At 41.1% G+C, this 23,490-nt stretch overlaps 1 protein-coding gene across 1 annotated transcript in view; it reads right to left on the reverse strand.

Annotated features, from left to right (window-relative positions):
• Window positions 1-3,979: 3,979 nt before the first annotated feature.
• The window catches only part of LVRN (laeverin), a 123,545-nt gene continuing 104,034 nt past the window's right edge, over window positions 3,980-23,490 (reverse strand). Inside the window, exons 15-20 of the mRNA XM_044275909.1 lie at window positions 21,835-21,929; window positions 18,217-18,324; window positions 14,681-14,854; window positions 6,286-6,417; window positions 5,029-5,113; window positions 3,980-4,292 (exon numbers count right to left, since the gene is read on the reverse strand). Coding sequence (XP_044131844.1) covers window positions 4,134-4,292; window positions 5,029-5,113; window positions 6,286-6,417; window positions 14,681-14,854; window positions 18,217-18,324; window positions 21,835-21,929 — 753 coding nt within the window. The 3' untranslated portion in view covers window positions 3,980-4,133. The remainder of the gene's footprint in view (window positions 4,293-5,028; window positions 5,114-6,285; window positions 6,418-14,680; window positions 14,855-18,216; window positions 18,325-21,834; window positions 21,930-23,490) is intronic.

The following is a 23,490-nucleotide window of genomic DNA, read 5'->3' on the forward strand; positions in this document are numbered from 1 at the left end:
TTACAAGCCATCCGTGTGCTTTATGCAATTTTACTTCCAGCAAGATGACGCATCACCACAATACCACTGAGTCGTCTATCTCAATAATATTGTGCCAGAACATTGGATAGGAGGAGTAAATGCTATGGAATTCCTAGCCAGTTCCCCTGACTCAACACCCTTCGACTTCTACCTGTGGGGAAACCTAATGTTAAGTCCTGGACGCTGACAACCGTGACTGTCAGCAAGTGGTGGCCCAGGCATCCAGTTTCCATAGGTACCAGGCCAGGACTCCGAGTACAGGAGCACTGGACAATGGCAAAGTTGGCAGCAAAGGCAAATCTAGAAACAGAGTCCAAGGTCAAAAAACAGAAAAGAGCAATAAATCAAACAGGTTTGTGAGGCTAAACAGACCAAATCACAGGCAACTGTGGCCGTAGTTTGCTCAATTACACCACCCTGCAGGTCACACAACTTATGCCACACTATGTGACCTGCAGGGTGGTGTAATTGAGCAAACTACGGCCACAGTTGCCTGTGATTTGGTCTGTTTAGCCTCACAAACCTGTTTGATTTATTGCTCTTTTCTGTTTTTTGACCTTGCCTTTGCTGCCAACTTTGCCATTGTGTGTCCTATCGCCTGGATCTTGACCCTGTGTTTGTCTGCATTTTGGACTGTGATGTGACCCTCTATGTTTCACTGGCTTGGTATTGTTACTCCTTTTGTCTGCTGATTTGGCTCTGTTGTTCTCTCTACATTTTGACCAGTTCTGTCCATTTATTTTCTCCTGGCTTTGTATTCTCATCTTTCATTCTAGGTGCCTGTTATTAGTTTACCTGTAGACCCCTGCACCATCAGGAATTGACTGCCATACAGTGGCGGACTGACGTCTGATGTATCGTGCCAAGTACTGGCAGTAGTGTGGGTGGAGTTTTAGGGCTTCACTGTTGAAACCTAAAGAATGTGGTATACTGTAGAAATATCAGCTACACGGGAAGAAATTTCAAAGTCGTGCTGAGTGATCCCTGTGGACACTGTAACTAAAGTTGTTTGTGCAGTAGTTTGCTGAAATCAGAAGTGTCTGGATGTTAACGCCTTATTTATACATCAGTGTTTGGTCAGCGATTTCCATCAGTGATTGTGAGCCAAAACCAGGATTGGAGCCTCCACAGACATAAGGTATAATGGAAAGATCTGCACCTGGTTTTGGCTCAAAATCGAACAATGACGTGTGACAGAGGCTTTATTCACACATCAGTGTTTTGGTCAGTGATGTCCATCAGTGATTGTGAGCCAAAACCAGGTGCGGCTCTAAACACCGAACAGGAGCACATCTTTCCATTATACCTTATGCCTGTGGAGGCTCCAATCCTGGTTCTGCCTCACAATCACTGATGGAAATCACTGACCAAAACACTGACATGTAGATGAGGCTTAATAGTGACCACTTTAAGAACCTAACGTGAATGCAGAAGTCTTTATCAGAAGTCATATAGGCTTTTATACAGATATTTTTCAAGTTGAAGTGTGGCCACCTTGGGAGCAGGGGCGTACATAGAAATCATTGGGCCCCATAGCAAGAATCTGAATTGGGCCCCCTAACTCTGCCCACTACCCACCTTGGCCCATCACACCACCTGCCATGGCTCCTCACCTGCCACACCCCCTTTGTATTCCTACTGACCCAGAGAATGAAGGGCACAGGTCAGTTTTGCCGCAAAGGGAACACCAGAGGAACAAAACCCGTAAAACAGAGAAATCGTTTTTTTTTTCTATTCCACCCCATTTGGAATTTTTTGCCTGCTTCCCACTACATTGTATGCCTTATTACAATGCAACTTGTACCGCAAAAAATAAGCCCTCATATGGATATGTGAACGGAAAAATAAAAAAGTTATGGCTTAAGGAAGATAGAGAAGAAAAATGAAAATGAAAAAATGAAAAAAAACTCTGGTATCTTAATGGTTAAAAGGGTTATCCAACCCCTATTATGCTCCCCCAAAATGCAACAGTTCTTCACCCTTATGGCCCCAGAATACGCCACATGCCCCCTCCCCTCACAGCAATGAGTTCCCCTTACTCATGGTATCTGAGAGCGTTAAAATCCGAAAGTGTGGGATTCCTCTTCAGGCGCGCTTTCCCCCAGCAGAGATCAGGAAAAGCACCATGTTCTATAAATAAGCCACAGCCTGTACTGTGCTTCCAGGCTCATTGTTAGTATATCTCAGTTTAGGCCACTAGGTGGCAGCACTGAACTGTGGAATAGTGATTTCTATACAGACTAATAGAGCAATTTACATCTGATGATTGTAAGTTTTGATCCACTTGGGGGACCTAACAAAAAGTTAAAAAAAGAGTTTAGAAAATATAAAAAAAAATTAGAATTAAAATCTCCGCCATTCTCCAAAATAAAAAGAAACAAAAAAATAGTGTTATGGGCATCACTGCATGTGAAAACGCCCATATGGTGAATGGCGTTACAGAATTCGAGTTTTTTCATCACTTTAAAATAAAATTTTATATAAAGTTATCAAGTCATACACCCCCCAAAATGGTATTGTCAGAAATGACAGATCATCACCATAAAAAATGAGCCCCCATACATTTCCGTAGACATAACTATAAAAAAGTTATGAGGGTCAGAATATCGCGATGAAAAGAAAAAAAAAATTTTTTAGGAAGTGAGTCCTGTGTATTTACATTTTATTTAGACTCTATTTTTAATTTGAGCTCATAACCATCTACATTAAAAGCAAGAACCTTAACCACTGGGCTATAGAGCTTAATGCTAAGTCATTGCTTAAAAACTTCATAGAAGTTTATCTTGTATGACATAAGAGAAACTTCTATGGGGTTTTTCAGTAATGACTTAGCACTGAGCTCTATAACCCAGTGGTTAAGGTTCTTGTCTTTAATGTAGATGGTTGTGAGTTTGAATCCTCACAGAAACATTTAAAAAATAGAGTCTAAATTAGACTTGTAAACACAGGGTGTCCCCCAAGCATAGTCACCATGCTTGGGAATACCCCTTTCACGTTGATAACACTGACTCCATATATGGAGTCAGAGCAGGGACTCCTAAGCTGGGAAATTCCACACTCAGTGGCCCTGACTGAGCATAGCGGAAGCAAGCAGGAAGAACAGAAGAAAATTGGGCGGTGCCTTCCTTGTGCTACCGGCCCCATAGCAGTTGTGTGGTCCGCCTATATTGGCAGTACGCCACTGCTTGGGAAGTTTCTGTGTAAGCCAGGGATCAGCAACCCTAGAACGCCAGCTGCTGTGAAACTACAACTCCCAGCAAGTGAACATTTTAGGCTGTTCTTTTACCTATCATAGAAGTGAATGAAGCATTCTGGGAGTTGTAGTTTCTGAAAAGATGGAGTGCCAGAGGTTGCTGATCCCTGGTGTAAGCCAGTGCATTCATATTGATTGTGGATGCCAAGTCTCTGCAATTTATGCTTCAAACTGATGTGTGTGTGTAGTAGCCGCAACTAAGTGCTAGATGTGTATGGTGAGTCTTTCCTGCATGGACACTGTCACTTCTCATTACTTTATAAGCTAGTACTCATTATGACTTCATGAAGAAACCTCAACACATTGCAATGGAATTCTGTTTTATCTTCTAGTTTTAATATGACCCTTTCACATGTTGTTCGGGATTACAAAAAGAGGTTTGTTTGTTTTTCTAGGCGCAGTGCCATATTGTTTAATGATCTGTGTTTGGTATTGCAGCTCATTCCAATCTACGTGAATGGTGCGGAGCTGCTCTGCCAGAGGCAACCTATTGATGAGGTGGTGGAGAGAAAAACAGACCGTTCTTTTCTAAGTACTGGACAACCCGTTCAAAGGTATTTTATCTGGATGGATTTGGAAAATTCATAGAGTAATCTATTTTGTTCTCTGTTTCTGGGAGAAACGCCTGCCAAAGTCCCATCTGTGTGAGGACCTACATATTAAGTTCTTGATATTAATCAGCCACAGAGTAAATTGTAAATCAGCACAAGTTTAATCACATTCTTCCATGTTGTAAAAAAATATATATATCAAGAATTTTGATTTCTAAACAAAAAATAATTGGAACTTTTATATATAAGAGAATAATCTTTAGAAAAGGGCTACAAAATCTCAGATGCTGCATTATAAATGATAGACTTCAGAAATCCGAATCCAGTGTATTCCTCTGTAGCCAGTCAGTAATTCTGGTATTCACAATGTTTATCCACTCTAACCGGGCTTTCTTTTTTGCTTGAAGACCCTCAAGTTTATTGTCTCTACTACTTTCATCCATAGTAGTTGTAATGAATAGCTCCAACTGAAACATAAAAGAAACAAGGAATTCAAAAAATATGAAAACATATCCCACAAAAAACATTTACTCCCTATCGAAAGGACAGATGATAAATGTATGATCACTCAGGGTCCCACCGATGAGACCCCAATGATCACTGAACTCACTTTTTCCTCCTCGTTGCATGACTGCAGTGAGAAGGTGTTTGAATTGAATATTGGACATACACGGCAGATTTGTTTTGTGACATATCCCTTTCATTTGAAGGACTCTTGCAGAAGTCCATGCTAAAGCTGCATAAATAACCCAACTTAACTGTATGCAATGTATATTTGTGGCAGAAATTTCTACACCAAGCCTGCCATGTGTGGACATTATAGAACTGTTAAGAAAGTCCACCATAGCAAATTTCACCCAGATGACATTCACCACCATTAAACCAAATATCCTATGCTTTCTACAGACCATTGTAGTAAGAACAAGTCAACAATATTCCTAAATCCATTTCTAGCTGTGGCGGAATTGAACACGACAACAACAATAAGAGACTGCTATACTTTGTATTTAATTTCATGTTGGTTTTAATACCCAGGTCATCGTTCCCCTAAATGTTACGCTAGGTTCACACTAGCCTTAGGTGATCGGGTAGCCTATTCCGGCATAAATGCTTTCAGACGGACAAAAGATCAAAACACTGTGATAGAGTTATCACACAGGAATAGACACATTTCTACACAACACACAGGTATAGTAATCTCACCTCCTGGAACTGCAGCTCAGACGTGGCTTTAGATCCTAAGTCTGGTAATAACATTTCATAAAAGTGATTGGATTCTTTCATGTTGCTGAATAACACAAACATCAATGCAGTAATTGAGGATATTTTTACATAACATTTGCAGATATAGTAATACCATAAAAATACTATAAAAAAAGAGGATACAAGTCCATTCATTTCAACAAATTCCTTCCTGACACCACACTGCAGCCGAAAAATTTATCTGAATTAATTTATCAACATTTCCCTGCAAAAGTGGATGTTACCTAATACACTCAGCACATAGAAATATTGGGGGTCATTTACGAACAGATATACACCACTTTTGTATGTTCCTGCAGAATCTGCTTCCTCGCTCACACCTAGTCTAAAAAAGGTGGCGTGAGGTGGAAGGGAACGGGACAGGAGGCCCGTCTCATTCATCATTTTCTGTGCCTGGTTTAGGCGTAGAAAGTGGTCTTAATGTAAGACAGCTCGGAAGATGTGTTACATTTAGAATCAGCGGTGGATCGCCGAAGTTGCGTAGAGGAATCGGCCTCTGCTAAATTTCCATGATGTACAGTAAATGGACATATCCTAGAAAAAGAATGAGGATGAATGCTAACTTTAATATTTTTAGAGAAAAAAGGTTTCTGATCAGGCGCAAACACACAGGCTCCAATCCGTCTCTTATAGGTGAATCTTCTTTAATTGCATAGAAAGTATAGAACAACGTGTTTCGGGGCTCAAAATGTCCCCTTCATCAGGTTAACAGTAGACTACTGTTAGCCTGATGAAGGGGACATTTTGAGCCCCGAAACGCGTTGTTCTATACTTTCCATGCAATTAAAGAAGATTCCCCTATAAGAGACGGATTGGAGCCTGTGTGTTTGTGCCTGATCAGAAACCTTTTTTCTCTACAACCATCCTTTGGGGGATTGGGCATCCGATCCCAAAGATACCTCTTCTGCGGCTGCATTCACGGATCCGGAAAGTCTCTCTTTTTCTTACATACCTACAATAGAGTTGTGTCTATTATTGCACAACCTAAAAAGGTGAGCACCTTAACTTGTTAAACAATTAAGTTTGTACTGAACTTACTACCCTATTGTGCGCCCCCCATACCCTTTCTTTTGTCTCTATGTTCCCCTCCTGACCGAGGGGTACTCTAGACTCGCCCGTGGTTACCAAGACAACTTTAATATTTCGGCAGTTTAAACACCTGTTTCCTGTAAATGATTGGGAACTACTTATACTCACATGTCATTTATTTGATGCCAGTTCTCTTTCAAAAAGTCCCAAGCTACGTGTCTTCCTATGTCATTTTTAAGCATATCCAACAAGACCTCCAACATATTAGGAGAACCACTGTTCATGCTGTCCTTCAAGTACCTGTCAATGCATTGAATGTAATTAGCCATACGTAACAAATACAGGAGAAGAGTTCTCTTTAACCACATGATATTTAGACGAATTAGTCACTTAGGACTCATTCAAGAATATATCATGTTTTCGGCCATAAAATGTTAAAACATTCTAAGAAATGAGAATAGATACCAAAAGAGAGTAATAAAGTCTTTCCCAAACATATGTCCTAGTATGGCCTGATTTTATAATCTGAGCAACATAACAGTAAAAAAAATCCATACTTATACATAGCACTTCCCAGCTGGAATCAGAAAAGCCACAATATTATATGAGTAAGTTCATGCTATCTGCATGGGTGCCAAATACTGCTAAGCACCCACCTACACACCTCTCATTCATGGGGGGAGTGGATGCTAACTATCCTAACTGCATATAGATCAGGCGGTAACACTATCTTCACATTGTAAAACTGCTGTGTTAAGGTTGCAAGGCCATAACACGCGCCAATCAATGATGCAACAAATCGATCAGTGCTCCTTTAAAGGGCCTTTTACAATGCCTAATGTAAACTGTATGGGGATGAACAAGATTACTTTGTCACCATACAGTTTGCATATTGTTGGCGGCACATCCCTGATTATTTGGATAGATATGATGCCGACAACCATGAATTTTAGTCCTGCAAAGAATTGATCATACTGTAGAATAGGTGTATACGCCCCCATACTATAGAATATAGACTATAGAATAGGTGTATACGTCCAGTGTCGGACTGGGGTGCCTAGGGCCCACCATTAAAATTCTGGGGGCCCACTATACAGATACATTAAAATATTACCCATTCACACAGAAGCAGACAGCAGCAAGAAGTTGCTAGGTGATAAATTATAAGGGGCCCCTAGAAAATGAGGATACTGTCTGGCTAGTCTAGAAGTCATCTCAGCCACCCAGTGCATCTATAGTAATGAACTGTTAAATAATCAACCCAGTTTTTGATATGAACATAGGCTGGTTGAGATGTTGTACTCTATCTATATGTAGGTCGGTTACTCTACTGTCCTTTGTGCCATTTGTACAGGGGGTGGGGGCCATGGGGCCCACCAGGGGATTACCCTGTACCCCTGTGGGCCAGTCCAAGCCTGTATACGCCTATACAACTCTCGTACGTAGAGTCCAATGCAGATAATGGAGGCAGCAAGTAATCAAGTCAACCCATATTTCATTGTCAACATATTAGAAACATACCTGCATGTATCGAAGGGATGGCAATGGCCAAGTCCGGTATGTGCCGCACATGTCTGTACACCAGCACTGCTCAGTGCCTGCTCCACATGAAGGACGGCATACATGGCTATCCACTGCACATGCGCCAGCAGTCCCACCTCCAGCCTGGAGCCTCAGAAGGCGTGGCAATGTAATATCTTGACAATGCAGTATGGGGTGATTCTAATGTAGTGCCCAGGAGCAGGGGTACTGTGAAGTCTGGACATTTGCCTATTTTCCCTATGCAAAGTTAAAACTTCTTACTTTATTTCGTTTGAAAGGGTTAACTTTTACTACTTATTACTGTGTTACTGCATTTTATATGTATGTTGTGATATATATCCTGCTCAGTATCACTGCATTTGCAAGGCTCTGTGGAAAGGTTTAATGAATACTGAGAGACTTTTGGGACTCTGAATAAGAAGCTGCCATAGAGTTTAACTCCTTCAACCCTGGGCCTGTTTTCACCTTCCTGCCCAGGCCATTTTTTACAAATCTGATGTGTCACTTTATGAGGTGATAACTTTAAAACGCTTTTACTTATACAGGCCATTCTGAGACTGTTTTCTCGTCACATATCGTAGTTCATGACAGTGGTAAAAATAAGTAAAAAAAAAATATCATTTTTATTCATAAAAAAATATGAAAATTTACCAAAAATTTGGAAAAATTAGCAAATTAGCAAATTTCAATTTCTCTACTTTTGTAATAGATTGTAATACCTTCAAAAATAGTAATTACTTTACATTTCCCATATGCTACTTCATGTTTGAATCATTTTGAAAATAATATTTTATTTTTTGGGGACGTTAGAAGTTTGGAAGCAAATCTTGAAATCTTTTTTTAATCCATACATTTTAATCAATTTTTTTCCAGTAGCAAAGCAAGGGTTAACAGCCAAATAAAACTTAATATTTATTACCCTGATTCTGCGGTTTACAGAAACACCCCACATGTGATCGTAAATTGCTGTACGGGCACACGGCAGGGCGCAGAAGGAAAGGAACGCCATATGGTTTTTGGAAGGCAAATTTAGCTGAACTGGTTTTTAGATGCCATGTCCCATTTGAAGCCCCCCTGATGCACCCCTACAGTAGAAACTCAAAAAACTGACCACATTTTGGAAACTACGGGATAAGGTGCCAGTTTTATTGGTACTATTTTGGGGTACATATGATTTTTTATTGCTCTATATTACATTTTTTGTGAGGCAAGATAACCAAAATATTGATGTTTTGGCACCGTTTTAATTTTTACAGCATTTACCTGAGGGATTAGGTCATGTGACTTTTTATAGAGCAGATTGTTACACATGTGGCAATACCTAATTTGTCTACTTTTTAAATTTATTTAAGTTTTACACAATAATAGCATTTTTGAAACCAAAATAATGATATTTTAGTGTCTCTATAGTCTGAGGGCCATAGCTTTTTGATTTTTTGACCGATTCTCTTAGGTAGGTTCTCATTTTTTGCGGCATGAGGTGACGGTCTGATTGGTACTATTTTCAGGGCATACGCCTTTTTGATCACTTGCTGTCGCAATTTTTGTGATGTAATGTGACAAAAATTGAATTTTTTTACACTTTTTTTTTTTACGGTGTTCACTTGAGTGGTTAGGTCATGTAATATTTTTAAAGAGCTGGTTGTTACGGATGTGGCGATACCTAATATGTATATTTTTTTATGTATTTCACTTTAGCACAATAATAGCAGTTTTGAAACATAAAAAATTATGTTTTAGTGTCTCCATGTTCTGAGAGCTATAGTTTTTTTTTATTTTTTGGGCGATTTTCTTAGGTAGGGGCTCATTTTTTGCGGGATGAGGTGACGGTTTTATTGATACCATTTTGGGGGGCATACACCTTTTCGATCGCTTGGTGTTGCATTAATTTGTGATGTAAGGTGACAAAAATAGCTTTTTTTTTACACCGTTTTTATATTTTTTTATGGTGTTTATTGGACAGGGTGGATCATGTGATATATTTATAGAGCCAGTCATTACGGACGTGGTGATACCTAATATGTGTGTTTTTGTTTTTTTTCTGTTATTTATTATAAGATAAAGGGGAAAGGGGAGTTTTTTTTTTCTTTTTTACTTTACATAAAAAGTAGGGCAATGTGTTTTGGGGTGTATTTTTACATATACCCATGCTGGGTGAGAGAAATATCTCTAAAAGACAACTTTTCCCATTTTTTTTTACAAAGTTGTAATTTGACAGATATTTCTCTCACCCAGCATGGGTATATGTAAAAATACACCCCAAAACACATTGCCCTACGTCTCCTGAGTACGGTGATACCACATATGTGACACTTTTTTGCAGCCTAGGTGCGCAAAGGAGCCCAAATTCCAATGAGTACCTTTTAGGAGGTCATTTTTAGACATTTGTATTCCAGACTTCTTTTCACGCTTTAGGGCCCCTAAAATGCCAGGGCAGTATAAATACCCCACATGTGACCCCAATTTGGAAAGAAGACACCCCAAGGTATTCCGTGAGGGGCGAGTTCATAGAAGATTTTTTTGGGCACAAGTTAGCGGAAATTGATTTTATTTTTCCGCTAACTTGGGACAAAAAGTTCAATCTTTCATGGACTCAATATGCCCCTCAGCGAATACCTTGGGGTGTCTTCTTTCCAAAATGGGGTCATTTGTGGGGTGTTTGTACTGCCCTGGCATTTGAGGGTCGCCGCAATCATTACATCTATGGCCAGCATTAGGAGTTTCTGTTATTCTCCTTATATTGAGCATACGGGTAATGAGATTTTTTTTTTTTCGTTCAGCCTCCGAGCTGAAAGAAAAAATTAACGGCACAGATTTCTTCATTCGCATCGATCAATGTGGATGAAAAAATCTCTGCCAAAAAATGTGCAAAAAAAAAAAGGAGGGGAAAGGCGTCTGCCAGGACATAGGAGCTCCGCCCAACATCCAAACCCACTCAGCTCAGATTTCTCCATTCAAATCAATCGATGTGGATGAATAAATCATTGCCGGAAATGTTTTATTTTTTTTATATACAAAGTGTTTGCCAAAGCATATGAACACCGCCCCTCAGCTCATAAGCCTCGGCAAACGTATCTTTTTTACTGCAGAGGAGAAATCTCGTCTTGCAGCGCCGCATACACCGACTTTTGTGTAATCTGACAGCAGCGCAATGCTTCTGTCAGAATGCACATCAGTGCTGCAGCTGGTCGATCGGTTGGTCCACCTAGAAGGTAAAAAAAAAAACAGGCCGCAACGCAATACATTTATTAAAATTAACTTTATATAACATTTGAAACAGAACATTAACTTTGAAAAACTTTGTTGAACTTTTGGAACATTAACTTTTTTGCTTACCTGTGATATTTTTTTTTACCTTTATAGGACAAACCTCTCCTTCCCCATGGGACAATATGCAACGCGCAAATCGCCCAGAGATGTGGCGAAGTACATTATGCACTTTGTCCCAGGTGAAAGGAGAGGTTTGCAGCAGCTGTGAGTGAAAGGGCCCTAAGAGCCCTATGTGCCTGTCCTGTGTCACGCAATCCCTATACTAATAGTGTACCTGTGTGTGGTACTTCCGGAAACACTCCCCTAAGCATAGGGCAGGGTGGTCAGGGCAGTCAGGACAGAAATAGCGGGTGTCACGCCTTATTCCACTCCTGCTACAGACACAACATTTTTTTCGGGGTGGCGCTTGGTTTGAGGTACCAGCAACGACACTGGGGAAATGTCGCTCGTGTAGGCGGCTCACTACACTGGTGGTTGGGGCCACGGAACCTCCTGGATACAGGAGGTTCTCGATGATCTGTTCCTGAAATTTGAGGAAGGATCTTGTTCTCCAGCCTTACTGTAGAGAACAAAACTAATATACAGTGCCAATTGAATTAAATATACAGACACCTTCTTATACCAGCGTCTGGTCCTGCGGAAAAGTAAATAAGGAGCCAACATCTGGTCATTGAAGTCCACCGCTCCCATGAGCGAATTATAGTTGTGGACACAGAGGGGCTTTTCAATTACTCCAGTTGCTCGTTTATTTTGGTTGTCGTGTCTGGGTGAATGGAGGAGAGCATGTAAATGTCACGCTTGTCTCTCCATTTCACCACGAGCAGTTCTTCGTTATACAAGGCAGCCCTCCCCCCTTGTAAGACGGGTGGTAATGAGCCATTGGGCGAAGCCCCTGCGACTAAGTTGCGCGGTGCCACAGCAGCCAATCTGTTCTAAAAACAAATGCCTGAAGAGGGGCACACTTTTGTAAAAATTGTCCACATAAAGATGGTACCCCTTGCCAAATAAGGGTGACACCAAGTCTCAGACTGTCTTCAAACTGCTCCCCAGGTAGTCAGGGCAACCGACCGGCTCCAGGGTCTGATCTTTACCCTCATAGACTCAAAATTTGTGCGTATAGCCTGTGGCCCTTTCACAGAGCTTATACAATTTGACCCCATACCGGGCGCGCTTGCTTGGGATGTATTGTTTGAAGCCAAGGCGCCCGGTAAAATAAATGTATAAGAGACTCGTCTATGAAGATGTTTTGCTCAGGGGCATACAAATCTGCAAATTTGGTGTTAAAGTGGTCTATGAGGGGCCGAATTTTGTGGAGCTGGTCAAAAGCTGGATGGCCTCTGGGATGGGAGGTGCTGTTGTCACTAAAGTGCAGGAAACGCAGGATGGTCTCAAATCGTGTCCTGGACATGGCAGCAGAGAACATGGGCATGAGATGAATTGGGTTCGTGGACGAATATGACCGCAATTCATGCTTTTTTGTCAGGCCCATGTTGAGGAGAAGGCACAGAAAAAATTTAAATTCGGAAACTTGGACGGGATTCCACCGGAAAGACTGGGCATAAAAGCTTCCCGGGTTGGCGGCTATAAATTGAGTGGCATACCGGTTTGTTTCTGCCACGACTAAGTCCAAGAGCTCCGCAGTCAAGAACAGCTCAAAAAACCCCAGTGCCGATCCGATCTGAGCTGTCTCAACCCGAACTCCAGACTGGGCGGTGAAAGGGGGAACTACTGATGCGGCTGAAGTTGGGGGCTGCCCATCCGGGTTTGCCAGCACCTCAGGGACTCTAGGGGCTCTACTGGCCTGTCTGTGCGGTTGTGACGGGGAAACTAATGCACGTGCCACCGTACCAGCTTCAACTGCCCTTCTGGTGCTCGCCACTTCACCATGTTCTACGGCAGTGCTGGTACTAGGTTCAGGATGGGCTGCGCTGCTGGTGTATGCTTCACCACATAATCCGACAGCGCCAGCCCCACTCTGCTGCCCTTGAAGCGGATCCTGCGCAACCTGTGGTCTAGCAACACGGGGCCGGGTACGCCTGGTGGTATCAGGGACCTCAACCTCATCGTCCGAACTTTGGGTCAGACTGCCACTGCTTCCTACAGGTTCGTATTCTGACCCGCTGAATTCGTCAGATGAGGGTTCCCATTCCTCATCCGACTGGGTCAGAAGCCTGTAGGCCTCTTCAGAAGAATACCCCTTACTTGCCATTTGGTCAACTAAATTTAGAGGGTATTCCCTGAGACTACCCAAGAAAAAAAAGCAAGCCTGTCTTACAAATGGGAGGCTAGCGAAGTACAGGAAGCCGCTGCGATTGATAAAAAATATCAAAACAGATTTTTTTATCGCCGCAGCGCTTGTGAAGTGATTAAAAAAAATTATAATTTTTGTTACTGCGGCGGGGCGGGCGTGGGTGAACGCACGTGTGGGCGACTATCAGGCCTGATCGGGCAAACACTGCGTTTTGGGTGGAGGGCGAGCTAAGGTGACACTAATACTATTATAGATCTGACTGTGATCAGTTATGATCACTTACAGATACTATAAAAGTACCAATGCTGATTAGCGATATGCTAATCAGCGAATCAGTGACTGCGGTGCGGTGGGCTGGGCGCTAACCGATGCTAACTACCTACCAAAGTGGCCTAAACTAACCTAAAACCTAACCGTCAATACTGGTGAAAAAAAGGGACAGTTTACACTGATCACTTTTTTCCCTTTCACTAGTGATTGACAGGGGTGATCAAGGGGTTAATTGGGGTAATGGGGGGTGATCTGGGGCTAAGTATGTAGTGTTTGGTGTACTCACAGTTATCTGTGCTCCTCTGCTGGGACCAACCGACGAAAAGGAACCAGCAGAGGAGCACAGAAGCCATTTAACACCTTATATCTATAAATATAATGTGTTATATGGCTTCTGATTCGATTTTTTAAAAGTCACCGACCTGCCAGCGCTAATCATTGGCTGGCAGGCTGGTGACGAACTTCTGATGCAACGATTCCCGCCCTGCACTGCGCATGTGCGGGCCGGCTCTGCTCGAAATCTCACGTCTCGCGAGAGGACGCATCGGCGCGTCCAGGAGGAACAACAGGGCCGCCGCCAGGACACAATCCTGCGTGCGGCGGTCCTGAGGAGGTTAAACTATTGTCATAGGTTGTACTGCTACATAACAGGGGGCCCACATACTTTTCTTGCAGGGGGGCCCTTTGCAGTCTGTGTATTCCAGATATCCTATTACAGCTTATTGATGGGCAGCATAGTGGCTTACTGGTTAACACTGTTGCCTTGTAGCACTGGCGTCTTGGGTGTGAATCTAAGCAAGGTCAAGATCTGCCTGTGTTTGTGTTGGTTGCCTTCCACTCACAAAGACATACTTATGGGGAATTTATATTGTGAGCGCTACAAGGGCAGCAAGTGAAGATAATGTCTGTAAAAATGCTGTGGAATATGTTGATGCTGTATAAGCAAGAGATTATATGTCCTGCATATGCAACAATAACAAGAATCATTATACAGAATACATTATATACTGTGTATACAGTCCTGTATACACAGAGACTGGGCAACCAGAACAACTTCTTCTAGTAGGCCCAAGGTCTGATGCTGAGCATTTGCTCATTTGTCAGCTGATCGCTGCCATGTTTGCAAGGATCAATCATTGGGAACAAGCGTTGCAATAAACAGTTGGCCTGTGGCAATGCCATTACTTTGTGAGGAAAATATTCTGTGTGACATGACTATTGTCTTCTTACCGATACAACAGCCATGGTTCCTTGGTGCAACTCAAACCATCCTTGAGGAAAGCCAGCTCCCAATGATCTTCCATGTCTGATTTATTATAATAATTCCATGCAAACTCCCATTCCTTTTCACCACCTTCTGCAATTCCATAGCAATAAACTGAACCTTTAATAGAATCGGGTATTCTGTAAAAGACGAAAATACACATGCATTACACACGGCAGCAAAGATCACAAAATTAGTTTAACAAACATTCTGACAATCATTTTTTTCCTGTTCAATTTTTTAGACTGTGCTGCTGGAATGGACTGAATTTATTCACATTAATGAACATACAGAGTGGCAGTGTTAAGTTTATTAAAAGTATATCACTGTTAGCGCTAGTGGAAACTGCCACTGGCCTTAAATTTTCTGCAGTGGCCACTGAGGGAGACATGCAGTATTTAATGCCAGGTTCTTGGTTCTGGCTCATAGAAGGGATCCCAAGATAGGACCTCACCATCATGTAAATATATACTCAATTGAGCATATGGAATGGGGCTGTGAAATGAGGCCACCCTTTAATGAGAAAAACTAAGTACAGCCTCTTTGAATTCTATGGTTTTACATATCAGGACATAAAAAAAAACATCTGGTCCTTAAAAGGTCTTAAAATTATTTAATTACAACCCGAGATGAGCAACAACAGACTGTCTCATTATTTATTCCACATAAATGGAAAAGCCATGTGTGAAAAACTAAGCATAGCCCATGAATTAATAGCTTGTATAACCACCTTTAGCAGCAGTAACTTGAAGTTAAAATTTTCTTTGTGACTTCTTGCACATGGTTCTGGAGGAGTTTGGCCTGCTCTTCCTTACAATGTTGATTCATTTCATTGAGATTTGTTGGCATTTATTTATGTACAGCTCTCTTAAGGTCCCACCAAAGTATTTTAATTGGTTTGAGGTCTGGATTTTAACTTGGCCATTGAAACAGCTTTATTCTTTACTTTTTTGGCCATTCTGTTCTAGATTTGCTGGTGTGTTTGGGTTCATTGTCCTGCTGCAAGTTTTAGCAAAGTTTTAGCTGTTGGATAGATGGCCTTACATTTGACTCTAGAATACTTTGGAATACAGAGGAGTTCATGGTCAAATTATTAACTACAAAGTACCTAAGTCCTATGACTGCAAAACAAGCCCACATGATGACACAACCACCACCACTCTGCTTCACAGTTGATATGAGGTGTTTCTGCTGAACATGGCTCTGTGCATTATGGCCAGAAATCTCCACTTTGGTCTTGTCTGTCCAAAGAACATTGACTCAGATTTACTAATCCTAAAGATAGACTAAGGTTAGAGCAGCTGCACCACATATATCACAGGAGCCCAGGCTGGATGATAAATGTGTAGTGATAGAGAGGTTTCTCTAATTCTATACAAAGTATTGGTTGGCTTACTTTGAGATTTGAGATTTTTACACCATAATTGGTGCAATCCTTGATGCGCCAAATAATTTTTGGGTACAGACATTATTAACTTTTGGAGAACAGGTTCTGGGAAGTCCAAGGCAGATTCCAGAAGAAGAAAAGAGGACTCAAGCGCTTCACAGATGCTTTATTTGTTCCAGTTAAAATAAATAAATATTAAATGTTTCAGGGACACACCCCTTCTTCAGATGTACAGGAAAAAAGAAAGATATATTTTCTTGTACATGTGAAGAAGGCGTGTGTGTCCCAAAAACACATGAGCTGGAACAAATTAAGCAATATTTTTTATGCACAGTTGTGAAGTGGAGTCCTTGTTTCTTCTTCTGGAATCTGCCCTGGGCTTCCCAGAACCTGTCCTTCTATGATTCATACTTCTGGATTCTACCATGATGGCAAAAGTACACCTTGCAGCAGCACACCATTTTTTTCATGTCTTCTAAGCAGTTGTGGCTTTGCACAACCTCCTAAGGTGAGAGCATTACCAAACAAGCATCAGCACCATTAGGTCTACAACATCCGACTATACAGTACTAATCTTTGCTACCACTCGGAACTGTTTTTTTCATTTGTTTATATGAAGAGCATTAGGATATCTGGGCCATTGTTCCAGAAGTCTTGCAGTTTGTTCAGATGCAACTTTGCAAACTTACACTAAGGTGTGCTGCTATATTCTTTAAAAAAAGAAGAGGCTTTCAACTGGCAACCCTTCCAAGCAAGCCATACTTGTTCGGTCTTTTTCTAATTGTACTGTCATAAACTTGAACATTTAACAAGGTGAGTTCTGTAGAGTTGCATTGCACGGTCTGATCTGGGGTGAATTTGCATCCACTATCAATTGTCAACTGTCTTTAATATTTTCCACTTGTGTATGGTCTTTCTGACTGAAGAATGATGGCCTTCAGGCAGATTGTTTGGAAATAGCCTTATAACCCTTCTCAGATTGATAGGCAGCATCAATTGCTTCTCTAATATGTCCTTCCTCCTAATATGTCCTCCATGCTCCAAACCAGCAAACTGCCAAAACTTCTGTTTTTAAAGAGGGCACACTTTCTGGTGATCAATTAATGAAAGGCATTTGATTAGCTTCCCCTTGCTGCTACCTGTCCCGTTAATTCCTAAGGAGGCAGTAAGGGTGTACTTAATTTTTCACACACAGCTTCTGCATTTTAGAAGTTTTTGTTAAACAACTAATAAAACTATGTAATTTGTTATGTGTTGTTGTTCATCCGAGGTTGAATCTACCTAATTTTAAGACCTTCTAAGGACCAGATTTTTTTTTAGGTCCCAATAATTAAAACCTTAAAATTCAAAGAGGGTTGTACTTTGTTGTTGTCAGGACTGTATTTTTATGCAGGGTTATTAGGGGTTTAAAGAGGACCTGTCACCTCTCTTGACATGTCTGTTTTACTAAACAATTGCAACCCACATATAACATGAATTGTGGAGCATCTATTGTTATGACTGCATTGCCCAGTTCTTCTATTATTGCTTCTAGAAGTTTATGAATAAATTGATAACTGGGTGTTTACAGTGGTGGTGGTGGGGGGTGTCCCTGCACAATCTGGCAATGTCCAATCAGTGCTGACAGTGGTAGACTATGCATGGATTTGCCCCATTGACAAGGAGAATGGCAACACCCAACAGGAACAGCACAACATAGAGTAATAAGAAAAGATAATACAGAATTATTATTTCATGGGAAATACAAGTATTTACTAAAACAGACGTGTCAGGAGAGCTGAATGGTCCTCTGTAATTCTGATGTGCTATAATTTTATATTCCATCTAAAGCAGAGATGTCTAAACACATAGCATGTTTTAATTTATCTTGCTATGCTATGCTATTGCTATGTTGCAGTAATTTTATATTTATTATATTTGAAAAATATATTTTAAATGTATTATATATGAAGAAAAAAAAAAAAAGAGAAATATGTTGCCTTAGTTTTCATGCACATGGTAGCATCCTGTATGGCAAACCACACAGCTCTGTACAATGGAGCAGTAGAGTACACTGCCAATACAGATTTGCGCATGAGGTCTAACATGGTAGAACAAGCATAATATGTAACTTACTCATTGGTGGTGTTAGCCATCCATTTTGTATACAGCTCACTTGCCAGATCAAGACAATCCTTTAGTCCAAGAAAACAGGCAGCCTTAAAAATGTCATTTATTCCTGTACTTAAAAAATAATAATAATAAAACAGGGTTGTTAACAAGTAAGAGCATTATCATTTCACTAGCAGAATGCTTATTTTATTTTTGTGATACAATTGGTGTTAAAGGGCTTGTCCACCTTTGGGGTCCATGTTGCCAGACCTGTGAAGGGAAGCACACTGAACTACTCCCCTCTGCTGGGTTCTGGTTCCTTTGGTCCTCCAGCACTGGTCACCACTGGTAAACCTGCCATTTGATGTGGGTCACGTGGCCAATTGAGCCAATGTCTGGCTGAAGTGGTGACGTGTCCCCCTGCATCACATCACTGAGTGGTGGGACACATGGGGGCCATGTCACCACTTCATCTATGCATTGGCTGCAGCTGCCATGTGACCCCTTCAAACACAAAGTTTAAGATAGAGGACCGGAGCGCCTCAGCAGGAACCTAGTGACAGACAGCTGGTAAGTATCCTTTACTTCGCTGGTCTGGAGACATGTAGATTGTGGCTGAAAGGCGCCCGAAGGTGGGCAGCTCCTTTAAGCTTACTTCAGTCATATTTAGCTTTTAGCTAGTGGGTGATGATCCATCAAAAACCTTATGTTTAGGGTGAGAAGTAGATCCCGCAAAACAAGGATCTGGCAGGATGTATTTTAACCCATATAATTTGTTTCCCTAAGTAAAGGCCTCAATTAAACTGGCCAAAAATCAAGCAGAACATTGCTAACAAGCGTTCATAGGAAAGCTAGTTGGCAATAATCTTCTGGTATAAAGGTGCCAATAATTAGATTAATTGGATCTTTAATGTGGTCACTTAAATTATCATTTGCCAGCAACAGACCGTGCCTCGAAACATCACTCTGCAGCTGGCAAACGATGATTCAGTATGGGGCCGAACAATGGCATTAGTGATTGCTTCTCCCCATACTGTGGAGGGGATCACTGCATGTAATAGCAGCTTTCTCCTTCACTGATGAGCATCTGATTCCTTCCTGACCATTGATCAGTGTAAAGGAGCCTTATCCTGTGCACCCTTATCCTGTTATCACCATAGAAATAACATGCCCATTCAGACAATCCTAGGAGATCACTGTTGGCCACCCGTCTATAGCTAGCTTTATAAACTGCTTCAGATGACAGGTCAGTGGTACTACCAGTTCTATACAGAGTTTCATTTAGTGTCAGTGTCTGAATTAGTTCTGTAAATATTTCAGTGTATACGGCTCATCCAGCTATATACAAGAAATATGTGTAATCCTCAAAGCATTGCAGTAGATCTGCTCAACTTGTTAAAGCTATTGTCTGGTTTATAAAGCACATTTTTAAATACTCTGTTAAAGTATGGTCTGACAGTGCAGCCGGCCAAATGACTGCACGATTTTGCAGTAAAATTATGCAGCCATTGGCTGTTGAATGTGGATGTGGCATGTGGACTGCTATGACATTGGGCAGTACCCTTAGAGTATGGCCACATGGTGCGGTTGTGATGGTGTCTTAATATATTTCTATGGGCACTTATAATGGTTCAGTTTTTCTCCGTTATGCATGACGGAAAAAAAAATCTTGTCTATCATGTATAACAGAACATGGAACCGTTATTTGTGCCCATAGACATCTAGTAGGATGGCGCAAAATGGGTTGCCTCTTAAAGGTTTCCGTTTTGCATTCTGTCCTAAAATTCCGTTATATTGTGTTATAACTCTATTATAACGGAACACTGTAACGGAATTCCTAACGCTGGTGAGATCCTGCCCTTACTTTGTTCTTTAAATAAAGGAGCAGCGTGAGTCCGGTATTTATTTCATTTAGCCTGCCACTAAACACGTCGCCCTTGCATAGAAATCTTAGTCTACGGCCACACGGTCAGGTTTCCTAATGCAGTGGTGGAAGCAAAAATCTGGAGTGGATCATAAAAGAAAATAAAGTATTAGGCCCCTTTCACACGGGCGAGTTTTCCGTGCGGGTGCGATGCGTGCGGTGAACGCACTGCACCCGCACTGAATCCTGACCCATTCATTTCTATGGGGCTGTGCACACGAGCGGTGATTTTCACGCATCACTTGTGCGTTGCGTGAAAATCGCAGCATGCTCCTCTTTGTGCATTTTTCACGTAACGCAGGCCCTATAGAAATGAATGGGGTTGCGTGAAAATCGCATGCATCCGCAAGCAAGTGCGGATGCGGTGCGATTTTCACGCATGGGTTCTAGGTGACAGTCTATTCACTGTATTATTTTCCCTTATAACATGGTTATAAGGGAAAATAATAGCATTCTGAATACAGAATGCATAGTATAATAGTGCTGGAAGGGTTAAAAATAATAAAAAAGTTAACTCACCTTCTCCTCTTGTTAGCGTAGATCCCGGTCTGTTCTTTAGCTGTGGGCTAAAGGACCTTTGATGACGTCAGATCACATGCTCCATCACCACGGTGATGGACCATGTGATTGGAGCATGTGATCTGACGTCACCACAGGTCATTCAGTCCACAGCTAAAGAACAGACCGGCATCTACGCTAACAAGAGGAGAAGGTGAGTTAACTTTTTTATTATTTTTAACCCTTCCAGCACTATTATACTAAGCATTCTGTATTCAGAATGCTATTATTTTCCCTTATAACCATGTTATAAGGGAAAATAATACAATCTTCAGAACATCAATCCCAAGCCCGAACTTCTGTGAAGAAGTTCGGGTCTGGGTACCAAACATGCGCGATTTTTCTCACGCGAGTGCAAAACGCATGACAATGTTTTGCACTCGCGCGGAAAAATCATGCATTTTCCCGCAACGCACCCGCCTCTTATCCGGGCAAAAAACATGACGCCCGTGTGAAAGAGGCCTAAAGGACAGATACGATTCTTCCTCTTTTTTGAATTCACTCCTGGTTTTGGCTTCCAAAACTGCATGCAGAAGCCTAACCGTGTGGCTATACCCTTACAATCATAGGATTTTTAAAAGTCAGACAACTAGTCACTGTGCACACTGTCTGACAGCTTTCCATGCTGTTTGCTGCAACGCTGACACAATGACTGCTTTCTGTAAAGTGACTGAATGTAAATCTGTCAGTTCACATTAGTGTAGTCTATCTAGCCTGCTCTCGTAGAAAATAAGGACATAATTCTATAGGAACTGTCTGCATAGGCTACTGACATACCCTAGACCAAGGGTGCACAACCTGTGGCCCAGGGGCCACATGCGGCCCTCCATACCATTCTGTGTGTCCCCCAACTATCTGGTAACAGACATGTGTGTCTATGTCTTGCGGTTGTTCACATGTATCTTTCATGTATTTTCCCATTAGATGGGAGTACTAGAGGTGTAACTAGACATTTATGATATATACCGTATGTTCAATATGCCATAAATATAGTATTTCAGTTGGTAATACCCCTTTATGTTTTATTTTCGGCTTTGTTATAGGTTCAGGCTGACAATGTGGCCCCCACCCAGAACATGTTGTGCACCCCTGCCCTAGACTCTTTCTAATAAAGGAAGTGTAGGTACTGCTTATAACAGGGAGAATTGTGAAGTACTTACTGAACAAATATGTCATCAACAGTTTCCTCAAAATTTCTGCGAATGATACTTGCATAGTGTTGAAATATTGGGTTGATTCTTTTCAAAATATATTTCTATGGAAAAATATATTCAAGTCAATGCCATTTCTGAACATTTATGCTAAATGACAATAAAAATCTAAAACCTTAATATGTCACTTTGATGGTTTATTACTGATTGGATTTAACACTGCAAACACAAGTATTAAAGGCTACGAATAGCCTTAGTGACAATTTTTTTTATCAATGCATTTTGCTTATTTTGGGCCAAAAATATATATTTTTTTTTTCAATAAGTCTTCATTAAACATTTTCAACAGTTTTTGTTCTACAGTCTTCACTTTGAGTGTATCACCAGACTATTTTGCTTTCTGTTTTGCACTGAATCTGTCAGGGACCTTGTGTGTGGCCCTGAACTTCTAACAGCTCATAAACACTCATTATTGCTACATTCTTATCAAAACTGATAATGATATGACTTAAATGATTGTCTAGGAGCTGCCAGGAGGTCAGAGAAAAGGGATACACATCAAAGCATCAGATCAGCAACTTGACAGATTCAGTATAAAACAAAAAGCCCACTAGCCTGTAAAAAAGGTACTGCAAATGAAAGCTGTAGAAGAAAAACTGTTTAATAAAGGCCTATTGAATAGATTAAGTTTAGCCCCAAATTATTAAAATGAAATTATAAAAAAATGCCCCCCAAGGTGTTTTGGGCACAATCCCACCAAAGTGGCAATTAGAAGTGTGAGAAGTAACTTATCACATATATTAGTAAGAGAATTTAAAGAAGTCGGCCACTTTCTGGCTACCATTTACCAATGTGTATGTAATATGACCATATGACACTAATATAGCCTTTGTTGATGTTCTGTGCAGTTTCATAAGCCATGTCCCCTTGTTAGGCAAAGCTGTCCGCATAAATGTCTTGTCCATAAGACAGCCCCTGATGGAGGGTGATGGAGACACATCACCCACCTTCATTCAAGCACACTGCACCTGCACTAAACTCCCAACACTGCAAGTATAGATGGCAAATGGATTGTATTTGAATAGAGGACACTAAAAGATTTTCCTTGTCATATGACTCTCCATCAGCAGCCATTTTATAGACAAGATTTCCATGAGAACAGCACAAAAGACTTGGCCAACAAGTGGGCATACCTTATGTAATGTAAAAAACGGTGCAGAATATGAATAAAGGCTATATTTTAGTTGGTGCCATATAATCATATTACAAACATTGATCAACAGGATACCATATAGAACCTGTCTGCCTCCATGCCCATCTGTATCTCATCATATATCAAGGTTACAGGTGGCCCAACAAGGTACTAGATCCTCCTGTCAATGGTACAGTTTTACCCAATAAACGTATCCTTTCGCTCGAATATTGTAATCACTTACATTTATCATCATTACATTCACATATAGAAAGTTTCTTTTTTTGTCAGCGTGTGGATTTCAAGAAAATTAACTGAAATAAAGTGGCACCTTTCTCAGTGATTAATGTATTTTTGTATTTACATCCACACATTATCCCATCTTGTGTAGGATGCCATTGTGGTGCATGTGGTCCACTGCCGACATCCTCCATTGTATGCATTTTTGCTGAGGAATGCCGCTAGCAACGGAA

The sequence above is a fragment of the Bufo gargarizans genome, chromosome 1, assembly GCF_014858855.1.
Source record: "Bufo gargarizans isolate SCDJY-AF-19 chromosome 1, ASM1485885v1, whole genome shotgun sequence".
NCBI classification, from domain to species: domain Eukaryota; kingdom Metazoa; phylum Chordata; class Amphibia; order Anura; family Bufonidae; genus Bufo; species Bufo gargarizans.